The 13348-nt window shown below is 42.3% G+C and overlaps 1 protein-coding gene across 1 annotated transcript in view; it reads right to left on the bottom strand.

The window, feature by feature from the left end:
* STK32A (serine/threonine kinase 32A) overlaps positions 1 to 13348 on the bottom strand; it is a 93139-nt gene that overhangs the window by 11466 nt on the left and 68325 nt on the right. Inside the window, exons 6-7 of the mRNA XM_070735874.1 lie at positions 8695 to 8732; positions 616 to 705 (exon numbers count right to left, since the gene is read on the bottom strand). Coding sequence (XP_070591975.1) covers positions 616 to 705; positions 8695 to 8732 — 128 coding nt within the window. The remainder of the gene's footprint in view (positions 1 to 615; positions 706 to 8694; positions 8733 to 13348) is intronic.

Below are 13348 nucleotides of genomic sequence, written 5' to 3'. Positions count from 1 at the left end.
GATTATTACTTTGAGGAAAATACTAGCTCTACCCTCTACTAGCCCACTGAAATATTCCAACACATCCAGCCACACTGCTGGCAAGTTTATCAAGCAGGAAATAGCTACAATTAATACTTTTTTGATTCCAAGAATATGTGGTGAATTGGTTATAATCTTCAGAATAGAAAAATAACTGTGGTTAGAGAGGAAGCATCAATAAATCCAATTAAAGTCACTATAATGTCATGTTAGTATAATTTGGTATAACTATAACCTGTCAAAAGTAATATTTTGGTCCCTTGTCTATCTTAACATCAATATAGGATGGGAGATCCAATTATGACTGACAAAGACAAACCAAGAACTCTATCTGTAGCTTTAGATTAGATTTGTACAATTTCATGTAGGTAAACTGAGGTCAGCTCAGGCATCCATGCAAGGACCTTTAAGGTTAGCAGAACTGAAATCATCCCTAAATCTAGCACATATAAGGCCAGGTCAGCCTTGAAGTATTTTCTGAATCAGGCTCTATTTCTTAAAACTGTTTAAAATATTTACTAAAAAGGAAGCTGAAAATGTCCATTAAAAATCAAACAACGCCTTGCAAATAGCTTGGATGCATTGACTACTCACCCATATATGGTTTCGTGCCAGCAATGTTGGCAACCTGTGTATCTTTAGTTACCACTGTAGCAATATTGAAATCTGTTACATGAACATGCCCTAAAAATGATATAAAAAGATAAATTGTTTATCAAAAGTTTCACACACACACACATATACAATGAATGTGTTGCCTTTTCATTCTTTAAAAAAATGTTCATAAAATATTACGGAACCATAATGCAAAATTTGGCATATACAAAATAAACCGTTAGAGAAAATCTAAGAAAAAAATAGACATAGGAAATCCTCATCCAACCACAACACTCATACTTATCTGTCATGATTAATTATTTAGTTTCTGTGTATGATTCGACTGTGTGCTTGTTTTTTATATATTGGGGTTTCTTTTGCATTTTTTAACTTAAAACTGTAATTTAGATTTCTAAATATTAGGTTTCTTACTATGTATTGTTTACCATTGTTGTGACCCGCCCCAACTCTGCGGAGAGGGGCGGCATATAAATCCAATAAATCTAATCTAATCTAATCATAATTCCAAGCCATATTTTTGACAACGACATGGAACAGTTTGAAGCTATTTATCTGCTCCTATCTAAACCTCAGCATAAAGTTTATTCATTAAGTATATGTTTTACATAAAAAGAGCATGATGAAAAAGAGTGTCAGGAAAGCTATAAAGCATGGGAATCTGTTCTGCTTGGCTCAATAATCAATAATGGGTCGCAGGCGGCAAGGCTGGGATCAGGGCTCCAGTGGCGGAAATTGAGATACGCACACATCTCTGCGCCCCGGATGCATGCACGTGTGTGCACGCATGAGATTTGGCTTCTGCACAGCAAGGAAAATCTCGCACGAGGATGCTCCCATGTGTGAGATTTTGCCAATTTTGGGGGGGGTTGCTTCTGCGCATGAGCAAGCGCATGCAAATCGGCAAAATCTCACGCACAATAGCATCCTGGCATGAGATTTCGCTTGCTACGCATGCGCAGAAATCAAATATTGCATCGATAGATTTACACACGTCCCCCGGGTGCATGTGCCCCCACAACAATCCCAGCGAGCCTACCGGTAGCGGCCAGTAAGTGGAACCCCTGCCTGATGAGAATTATTTTTAATATGGGTCTGTAGTTAATATCTCGGGTGAAGTCTGTGGCCAAACCGCTTTCTAATTCATTTCAATTGGTATGCCAAAAGCATCTTTTCTTCATAAGTAACAGCAGGCATCCATTTGTTAATGAAATACTTGATTTTTTTGGTAACGTGTTCCAAGTAGGGCTGCCCTTATATGATGGAAAACATTGCTACTGTTTCTACTTGCCTGATGGACTAAGCCCAATCAAATCTCATATTATAGCTGCAGAATTCCCACTATTCAAATTATTTATACGAAGTAATCCAAAAGCTGTCTGAGTTCAAACCTACTGATATATCCATACAATCATTGGAAAAAACTAACTCTATCTTAACTCTAATTCTCACATACTTTACTATTCTCATTTCCTATTCTCACTGCTTAATAAGAACGTCAAGTCATTAAATTCAATGTCTGCTGTCAAAGCAGATAACCCCTTTCCTACCCCACCTACTCCTTAGATTTGTTAAGTTATACAGTGGTACCTTAAGATACGAACTTAATTGGTGCCGGGGGGAGGTTCGTAAGACGAAAGGTTCGTAAGACGAAACATTGTTTCCCATAGGAAACAATGTAAAGTCAATTAATCCGTGCAACCAAAAACCCCCCGCAAAAAAACGGCTTTCCGCGACTGCTGGGAAGCGGCGCGGCTCTTTTAAAAGGTGACAGCCGGCCTGGGGGGCTTGCCAGCACAGGGTTCGGGGGTGCTGGGAAGCCCCCCAGGCCGGCTGTCATCTTTTAAAAGAGCCGCGCCGCTTCCCAGCTGTCTCCTGAAGGCGGAAGTTCGGCTTTGGTGTTTGGCGTTCGGAGACAGCTGGGAACCCAGCGGTCTCCCGAACGCCGAAACCGGAAGGGGCAAGGTGGGGGGGGGGAGAACGGGAGGCTCAGCATTCCGTCAGTCGCAGCGCTGGCTGTCAACTTTTCTTTTTAGCAATGGGGAGGCAACTCAGCTCCTGCCCAGTTTTAAAAAGAAAAGTTGACAGCCAGCGCTGCGGCTGACGGAATGCTGAGCTTCCCGTTCTCTCTCCGCCCCCTCGCCCCTTCGCCCCCCTGTGTTCCTAGGAGAAGTGCTGGTGAGGAGCAGAAGGTCTGTCTTGCCTCAATCCCCAGCACTTCTCCTAGGAACACAGGGAGGCGAAGGGGCGAGGGGGGGGGGAGAGAGAACGGGAGGCTCAGGAAGGGAGCTCGGGAAGGAGCCCACGGTCAGTCGGCTGCGGGCGGGAGGAAGGCGATTGTTCCGCTGCCGCCAGCATGGCCTGGCTGGCAGCGGAAGATGTAACGGAGCCCACGGGGGATTCGCCTTCCTCCCACCCACAGCCGACTGATCGTGGGCTCCTTCGCAACTTCGGAGAGCTTCCAGGGCATGAAAGCTCACGAAAACCAGGAAGCTCTCCGAGGTTGCGAAGGAGCCCACGATCAGTCAACTGCGGGCGGGAGGAAAGCGAATGCCACGGGGCTGGGCTCGGGAAGGGGCAGCGAAGTCGGTGCCGAGGCACCCTAAGCCCACCGGTGACCGCCAAAGGGTTGGCGAAGGGAGGGTGCTGCGGCGACCCAACCAAGCCTATGGACGCGCCTCCCGCCGCTCTGCCCAATCGCAAAGCCAAAGGAGGCACGGGAGGCGGTGAATGTCATGTCCTCTGGCCAGTCACGGGAGGCAAGGCGGGGAATGTTGGGGGAGTGAAGGAAATTTAAACAGATTACGAAAAGCTCGGTGGTGGATGGCATTCCTTCCAGGAAAATGCCCAGCCCAGCCCCCGTGGAGGCGTTTTTCTAAAAGGAGTGCAATCACCACCACCGAGCTTTTCGTAATCTGTTTAAATTTCCTTCACTCCCCCAACATTCCCCGCCTTGCCTCCCGTGACTGGCCAGAGGACATGACATTCACCGCCTCCCGTGCCTCCTTTGGCTTTGCGATTGGGCAGAGCGGCGGGAGGCGCGTCCAATCGCAAAGCCAAAGGAGGCACGGGAGGCGATGAATGTCATGTCCTCTGGCCAGTCAAGCGAGGCAAGGCGGGGAATGTTGGGGGGGGGGAGTGAAGGAAATTTAAACAGATTACGAAAAGCTCGGTGGTGGATGGCATTCCTTCCAGGAAAATGCCCAGCCCAGCCCCCGTGGAGGCGTTTTTCTAAAAGGAGTGCAATCACCACCACCGAGCTTTTCGTAATCTGTTTAAATTTCCTTCACTCCCCCAACATTCCCCGCCTTGCCTCCCGTGACTGGCCAGAGGACATGACATTCACCGCCTCCCGTGCCTCCTTTGGCTTTGCGATTGGGCAGAGCGGCGGGAGGCGCGTCCAATCGCAAAGCCAAAGGAGGCACGGGAGGCGGTGAATGTCATGTCCTCTGGCCAGTCACGGGAGGCAAGGCGGGGAATGTTGGGGGAGTGAAGGAAATTTAAACAGATTACGAAAAGCTCGGTGGTGGATGGCATTCCTTCCAGGAAAATGCCCAGCCCAGCCCCCGTGGAGGCGTTTTTCTAAAAGGAGTGCAATCACCACCACCGAGCTTTTCGTAATCTGTTTAAATTTCCTTCACTCCCCCAACATTCCCCGCCTTGCCTCCCGTGACTGGCCAGAGGACATGACATTCACCGCCTCCCGTGCCTCCTTTGGCTTTGCGATTGGGCAGAGCGGCGGGAGGCGCGTCCAATCGCAAAGCCAAAGGAGGCACGGGAGGCGGTGAATGTCATGTCCTCTGGCCAGTCACGGGAGGCAAGGCGGGGAATGTTGGGGGAGTGAAGGAAATTTAAACAGATTACGAAAAGCTCGGTGGTGGATGGCATTCCTTCCAGGAAAATGCCCAGCCCAGCCCCCGTGGAGGCGTTTTTCTAAAAGGAGTGCAATCACCACCACCGAGCTTTTCGTAATCTGTTTAAATTTCCTTCACTCCCCCAACATTCCCCGCCTTGCCTCCCGTGACTGGCCAGAGGACATGACATTCACCGCCTCCCGTGCCTCCTTTGGCTTTGCGATTGGGCAGAGCAGCGGGAGGCGCGTCCAATCGCAAAGCCAAAGGAGGCACGGGAGGCGATGAATGTCATGTCCTCTGGCCAGTCAAGCGAGGCAAGGCGGGGAATGTTGGGGGGGGGAGTGAAGGAAATTTAAACAGATTACGAAAAGCTCGGTGGTGGATGGCATTCCTTCCAGGAAAATGCCCAGCCCAGCCCCCGTGGAGGCGTTTTTCTAAAAGGAGTGCAATCACCACCACCGAGCTTTTCGTAATCTGTTTAAATTTCCTTCACTCCCCCAACATTCCCCGCCTTGCCTCCTGTGACTGGCCAGAGGACATGACATTCACCGCCTCCCGTGCCTCCTTTGGCTTTGCGATTGGGCAGAGCGGCGGGAGGCGCGTCCAATCGCAAAGCCAAAGGAGGCACGGGAGGCGGTGAATGTCATGTCCTCTGGCCAGTCAAGCGAGGCAAGGCGGGGAATGTTGGGGGGGGGAGTGAAGGAAATTTAAACAGATTACGAAAAGCTCGGTGGTGGATGGCATTCTTTCCAGGAAAACGCCTGGGGGGGGGGGGCGGCTGGGCTGGGCATTTTCCTTGGCGATCTTCCCTTGGCTTCCCTGGCCGCCTAGCGCTGCGATCTTCCGATGTTCCCTTGGCTTCCCTGGCCGCTTCCCTGGCGGCCAGGGAAGCCAGGGAAGATCAGAAGATCGCCAAGGGAAGATTGGAAGATCGCAGCGCCAGGCGGCCAGGGAAGCCAAGGCGGCCAGGGAAGCCAAGCCGGGAGCAGCGGCAACGCTGCTCCGGTTGCCTGGTCCTCTCCTGCCTCCCACGCTGTTGTTCCCCGCTGCGTCAGGCGCCGCCAGCCCCGAGTCAGACGCACCCTCGCTGCCGCGCCCAGCCGCTGCCCGCCCCGTCCTAGCCAGAGCCTGAGCCGGCCCGCTCGGTTGCGCCTCCTCGCCCGCGGCCCGCCCACCCGCCCAGGATGCAGACCTGCTGCCTCTCCCGTGCCCGCCGCCGGCCTGATCCTGCGCCTCCTGCTTTCCCCCCCAGCCAAAAATACAAAGGCGGTCTGCCGCCGCCCGCGGAGCAATGGGAAACTGAAGCTGCTGGCGGTTTCAGACTCCCTTTGCTCCACGCTGCTCCGCCCTGCCTGTCATGCGATGGCAGACCGTCTTTGTGTTTTTCGCTGAGGGTGGGAGCAAGAGGACCTTCCTGACTCCCTCCCCCAGCGTCGGACCTCCTGCCCTCCCTCCCAGCCAAAAACCCAAAGCGGCCTCCTGAACGTTTTCGTCTTATGTACCTGCCGCTGCCGCCGAGAAGCCCCGCAGCCCGGCTGTCACATTTTAAAACAACCGGGTGGCTTCCCAGCAGCCTCTCCAAGCCGAACGCCAAACCCGAACTTCCGGGTTTGGCTCCGGGAGGCAACTGGGAAGCCCCCTGGCTGTTTTAAAAGGTGACAGCCGGGCTGCGGGGCTTCCCAGCAGCCTCCCGAACCGCCAAACCCGGAAGTTCAGGTTTGCCGTTCGTAACACGAAAAAAGTTCGTAAGAAGAGGCAAAATTTTTCTGAACCCCGGGTTCGTATCTCGGGTTGTTCGTAAGACGAGGGGTTCGTATCTTGAGGTACCACTGCATATGGTAAAGATAATAAATATGGTCACTGGAATGTAAACTAAGAACGAAATATGAATAGAACTATTGTAATAATATTAGTTAATACATAATAACAATATGTATATTAAGGAATATAATAGACCTCTGTAACTCTCTGTAAATTTTACCTTTAAACTCATTATACTTGTCCTCTCCTTTTCCCTCCCCCCTTTTGATTTTGTACTCCCTTCTCCCCCTTCCCTTTTATAAAACTAATAAATTATATTTTTTTTTAAAACAACAACAACAAATTATTTGGGGATATCTATCTCTGATAGCAACTGAGGCCTAAAGTTTTCTTCCTGATGAGGCTTCTCAATGGACTATTGAGGCTGCACTGTGCACAGGCTTTTGAGAAGAGCACAGTTTTTTAAATCAGCCTAATGTGCGTAACATAATTGAAATGTTAACTTTCTTTTAAACATCTTAAATAGCAATATGATGGTTTTATTTTAATCTCAACATGCTTGAATTTTGTAGCTAATAAGACTTTGGTAGTGAGAAATTTAGCAGCACTACAGAAGATTGGGCTGGAACTTGAAATATGATCCTCCAAGGAAGGAAAGCCACTGGAAAACAAGCAGTTTTAACAGTCTAAATATAGGTACATAGGCTGCAAAAACAATGTCGGGGGGGGGGGATTGAACAATAGGTAAAAGGCTTCTTGCACACATGAATGGAATTACACACCTCTCTTGCCATGGTTGGTGAAACACAGAGAAATTGCAAAGAGGAAATAGTTAGAATGACCTCAGTTTCAAGGACAAATGGAGAAAATACAATTCCAAATATATTCTAAAATAACCAAATAAAATGCATTAAATTGAAAGCCTTTGCAAAAATACTGATTTCAATGGTCCCCTTTAAATCCATGCCTTGGTCACAACCAGGAATGGGCTTCAAAAATTTCAGTAAAGGGTTCTCTGACCAGTTTTTAGGTGGGCGTGGGCGTGGCCTGGTTCAGGGGTAGACAAGGTTGGTTCCCCTATGACTTGTGGACTTCACCTCCCAGAATTCCTGAGGCAATCATGCTAGCTCAGGAATTCTGGGAGTTAAAGTCCACTTGCCATAGAAGAGTCAAATTTGCCTACCTCTGGCCTAGTCGGCGTTCTGCACCATGACGGGAGAGGGCATTTTCACCTTGCCCAGATTCTAGAGGTATTCCTTGAGCATCTGGGAGGGGGAAAACTGCCTCCCCTGGACCAGAGGCTTTCTGGAGGCTGGAAATGGCCCCTTTTTTGGACTTCCAGAACTTCCAGGAGCTCATTTTTCACCTTGGCTAGGCTCTGGAGGCTTTTCTCAAGCCTCAGGGATGTCAAAAACTACATCCCCCGGGCCTCAGAAGGACCATTTTTTCCCTTCCTTGAGCCTCCTCACGGGCCCTGCACTTACCTCACATCCAAATGGGCCACATGGAGACTCCGGGGAGGAGTGGGGGGGGGGCAGGGCCATCCAGGGTAGGATTTGTGGTTCACCAAACCGGCCATAATGTTAGGTGTGGGTCCAGCCAAACCTGTAGCAGCCTACCCCTGGTCACAATATTGTCACTATAGCACTGTTTAAAATATTGGGACATGCAAATCTCAGTGGAATTGTTGGTTCCTATTCTTTGACTGGTTATAAACACTAGTTTACCATTCATGTAAATACTAATTGCCACAAAGTAGACTATTCCTGCATATCATTATATTTCATGGCAAGAAAATAATGCTAAGATATGAAACAAAACAATTTTTGAAACTTTTTCAGAAGAACCTAAATATTTAGGTTCCTTCCAACTCTGTTGTTGTTATTATTTTTCAAACGAAAAATAATTTCAAATTTAATCACCATAGTATGTAGAATTAAGTGCATCATCCAATACATATTTACCTGGAACTACGTTCCACTGAATTTATTAAATTACTAAGAAATATATATTGGATTCGCCTTATTAAACCTCTAAGCATCGGTGGGAGCTAAAAACAGAGTAACAAAAGGCAAAATACATAATGTCTATTTCTCATTGCATAATATTACATTGCCTTTGATTTAAAATATGACTCAGCATGCCTCACAAAAATAATAATAGAACATTGCATAGCTCTCTTAATTGGATCAAAAGCTTTATTTGATCTTTTTTTTAAAAAAATAAAACCTATGATACACTAAGAAATCTGTATAAATTTGTCGTTTGTATCTTTAGTCAGCAAAAACAACAGAGCTAGGGTAAAGGTTTGCCTCAACTTGTTATCCATCTCACTAGAAGATGGCTTCATAAATTCTGTCATGATCCTACAGAAAACATTATATTTTGCTGTACAGTTGCAAGCATATACATGTTCCTACAGCCAGATATAATTGTCACTTACCCTGCTCATCCAGCAACACGTTGTCAGGCTTTATGTCTCTAAGACAGAAATTTTAAAAGAGAAAATACATCAATAAAACAAAAATTATGACAATAAAAATCTAGGGTAGGATATAAGAGCTTCATAAAGAATCCCCCAATTGCTCTGTGTTCTTCAAATGCTATCAATTCTACATGCAGTTGTAAATAGTTAAGTAATTATTAGGATCATGAGTGTTAATTAAAACTAGAAACATAATTTTGGTTTTGGCTTTCATTGATTTGTAGGCACTGTATTTCTTATACTTTCCATGTTTAATGATTTTCTATCATACTCTGGCAGCAATATTTTTTCTCCTTGCCTCTCGTCTTCTCTTGCCACAATCATCAGTTCTGATTATAGTGCTGTTACATAAAAGAAACCTATGCCTAATTCTCTCTTTAGTAAGGTTAACACAGTTTTATTGTTGTATTGTTTTAAAATATATTGTGCTTCCTTTTATTACTAATTGATTCCACATAACTGATGAAATTTCACAAACTGTAAGCCTGTTTTTAAAACAAGGAGGTACTCCCAAAATTAAAAAAAACTGGTATTTTTTAAAGCGTTACTGTTAATTAATATAAAATAATTCCATACTTATACAGACCCCCTTGAAATCAGTTTTGTTTTTTGCAATCATATTTTACATTTGTTGGAGTGCTCAGTTTAAGCCATTTGATCATTAGTTTACTAAATCCTCAGTCAAAATCTGGCAGCTTGATTCGGGTCATGGATATTGTAAGAATAAAATATATGAAGGAGGAGGAGTGAGGAGAGAATCCATAATTAGTTTCAGTTTCAATTTATTATAGACAAAAAGCCCCAACAGCAAGTTACAAATACTGTATAAAGTTTGTATTAGAGCAAACAATTTAACTAATAGAATATTTCTGAAATATTACATAAAATACATCAAATCCTTTAATTAAATTAATGTTACACTAAGTACCATGTTTTTACATTCATAGTTAAACAACTGGTTGTTACCTCTATAATTTTAGGATTTTCACCTGCAAATAAAATTGTAATATATTCAGAACTATTTTAGGTTTATTTCTGGTTTTGATTTTAAAATATGCCGTATAACAACCTGCTGAAGACTCTTATCAAATTTACAATACAATAAAATATGAGTCACCATTCAAGAAACAATACCAATACAGGGTAAAACTTTGACAGATTGCTTTAAAAAACCCGACTATACTGAATATCTGATGAAACATTTAATTTGGCTTTTGAAAAAAGTATTCTGTAGGCTGAAAAGTACAGTACATCTGTAATAAACCCCGAACGTTACAGGGGATCACAAGTTATAAAACTTTGGCTATAGCCATTATTTTGTCTACTGAATTATGCACTGTTAGATTTTAGTTGCAAGTATACATTTTTAAAAATACTTCATGAATTCCCAAATGAATCTTTTGGGACATGTGATTTAAATATACAAACCAAAAGCATTAATTCTGATTATCTATTTTTCAGAGGTATGACATCAACATTTCATCATATTAAACAAAAATTATGAGATAATTCAGAGAATCCATATAAAATTGTGCAAAAAACAAAATCCAGGTTATAACGGGGAAACTAAAATGCTATATGAGAAAGCTATTGCAAAACTCTTCCACTCAACAGCCTCAGTAAAAAAATCTTTATTTCCTAAGTAAGTAAGATCAATAATATAGAAGATTTCAATATTGGCTGACACTAAAAATTATACTGAACTAAGACAAATGAATCGATTCATTTGGTACAAACAAATATACAAATATAACAAACCTCTCTGTTTCGATTAGATATTATCAAGATGGGATTTACATGGATATAAGTATTGTGGCAATACTATCTGGAGTTGTAAAAACATAAAAGTGAAATATAAATACAAAAATAATTATTATAGGATTATAATAGGAAAACAAATGCCAACAACATTAAAATTCAATTTTATATTCTGAGTGATAAAAGGAGCAAGATAGAAATTTTCATTTATTTTTGAGGTAAATATAAGCAGAAAATTCAATTGAAAGTTTAGTTATATTAATCATACAAACAGATATTGCATAACACAAATATTTCAGGAAAACGGAGGAGGGAGGAGGAGGAAAGAGGAAGAAAAAATTAAAAAATGTTTTTAAATAAAATATTTCATAGATATGTATGTATACATCCATACATATACATACATATATTTAATCATAAAACTATCACATATATTATATTCTTGATTACCAAAATAGACAGTGACATGCTCTTTATCCAGAGGAAGATGAGGGGAAAAAGCTTAATTTTTACAAGAAGACAATACAGTGATCCCTCGTTTTTCGCAGGGGATGTGTTCCAAGACCACCTGTGACAAACGAATTTTCATGAAGTAGAGGAAAGATAACTTTTTATATATTTTAACGAGTATTTGGACTAATACTTTGCATTAAACAGTCATTCTATAATGTTTCTCAGCTGGAACTACATGTGATATCCTACCAGTTTCTTTAATAGAGTACAGTATTATAGAATAATTTTATGAATTTTTAATGGATTTAAAACTTTTAATGGATTTAATGGATTTAAACCCCCTTTGAAAAAACCCGTGAAGTAGCGAATCCGTGAAAGATGAACCACGAAGTAGCGAGGGATTACTGTAATCAGTTGCGATTATTAAGCAACTACCTACACTTGTAATTGTCTTAAGCAATGCACCCATGTTTCGTAGTGAAACATGGGTATCCAGCTACTAGTTAATAATAAATGAATAAACTGAAACAATATGTCACTGAATTTTTCTGTAGCTATATTTTTACTAAAGAAAAGACTTAGAAAAATTTAAAATTTGAGATTACATCTCTTTGCCTTTTCTTTTGGAAAAAAGTTTGCTTTCAGTTCTCTCTCAGATACAGCAAACTTCAAATGTAAAGAAATAATTTTTTTTTTGCCATATTCTTTAACATGGTATTAGGAATATTTAAGGTATTTACTATTTCAGATCTAATTGCAACTAAAATGTTAACGGGAAGATGAGAGTGAAACTCTAATCATAAGTGTCATGAATTAGCTTTAGATTTTTAAAGAAAAGTTAAGGATGTTTTCAGACTGAATTGAAAAATAGTGTATTTGGGCTTTCTCTGATTTCATATATCATATCTGAAAACTATATCTGTGAAAGGACATTTAGTAAGTTGTGTTTGGTGCCTAGATATTTTTTCCAGTTTTCAAGATAGAAGTGAGAACATTCCCAGAAAAAAAAAAATCAATGACACCAATTACATGATGCAATTACTGTGGAGGAAATGGCTTCAGGTAAGATGTTCTGTTTTTATATGAACTCTTTCTAACCATGCACATAAAACACACACAACAATCTGTCAGAGAGGAAACTCAGACTGCAGTTTGAATGGCGTTGCTAGGATCCTTCCAGATGTATAAAAATTATTGTTCTTAAATTATTGCATATAGATTGCTTGTGCATGAGTGTATGTTTTTATGTGTTTGTCACTTTTTTTTTTTGCTGAATTTGAAAATTAAGGGAGACTAGGATAGATCTATTTCAGCCTTATTTTGGCCTCATCAGCTAGCCATACCCACTGGGACTTGAACCTGCAACCTTTGCCTTGTAAGGCAGAGAATTATCCTCTAGGCTACAGTATCCAATCCCTTTTATGTGTTTGTGTATATTTATATGTGTCTCTGAATCCATGTATATAGTTAAATTTGTAATTTAGCTGGACTGATTTTGTTTAAAATTTGGATAAATAGGTTTTCTACTGGGTTGGGCTTTTAAGCTATTTTTTTCCCTTTAAAACCAAGGCATATGTAGTGAAGCAGGTACTTTGACTAGAGGAGAAAATGGCCAGCTCTGAAAACACAATAATTACAAAAAAGCTTAGTTTATTTCAGAACTCATTTTTGCTATGAAACCTAGAATATCTAGTGGTTAAGGCACCAATCTAGAAACCAGGAAATGATCACTTCAAATCTCACCTTAAGCATGAAAGGTGGTTGACTTTGGGCCGGTCATGCTCACTCAGCCCCAACCCACCTCACAGGGATATTATGGGGAAAATAGGAGGACAAAAGAATATTATGTATGCCAGTGCATTATTTATCAAAACAATAAAGGTGGAATATAATTAAATAATAAAAATACACTATAACTTGGTTGTTTGCCTTTTATTTTTGTTCCAATAGATAGAAAAGAATAGAATAGAATAAAATAGAATAGAATAGAACAGAATAGAAGATAATTCTTTATTGGCCTAGTCAGATTGGACACACAAGGAATTTGTCTTTGGTGCATATGCCTTCAGTGTACACATTACACATTTGTAAAGAATCATGAGGTACAACACTTAATGATTGTCATAGGGGTCAAATAAGCAATGAAGAAACAATCAATATTAATAAAAATCTTAAGGGTGCCTCAGCAAAATCACAGCATCGCCAAAACACCGAAGTCCTTGAAACCCCACCTCTGGACCTCAGTGTTTTTGCGATGCTGCAATTTCACTGAGGCTCCCCTCGCTGGGAAACCCCCCCTCCGTACTTCCGTTGCCAGCAAAGCACCCATTTTTATGATGCTGGGATTCCCTTGCAGCATCGCAAATACGCGGAAGTCCGGGAGTGATGTTTCCCATGGAGG

The sequence above is a fragment of the Erythrolamprus reginae genome, chromosome 2 (genome assembly GCF_031021105.1).
Source record: "Erythrolamprus reginae isolate rEryReg1 chromosome 2, rEryReg1.hap1, whole genome shotgun sequence".
In the NCBI taxonomy this organism is placed as follows: domain Eukaryota; kingdom Metazoa; phylum Chordata; class Lepidosauria; order Squamata; family Dipsadidae; genus Erythrolamprus; species Erythrolamprus reginae.
Note: the sequence above shows the minus strand (reverse complement) of the source record. Positions and strands in the feature narration are given on the sequence as shown.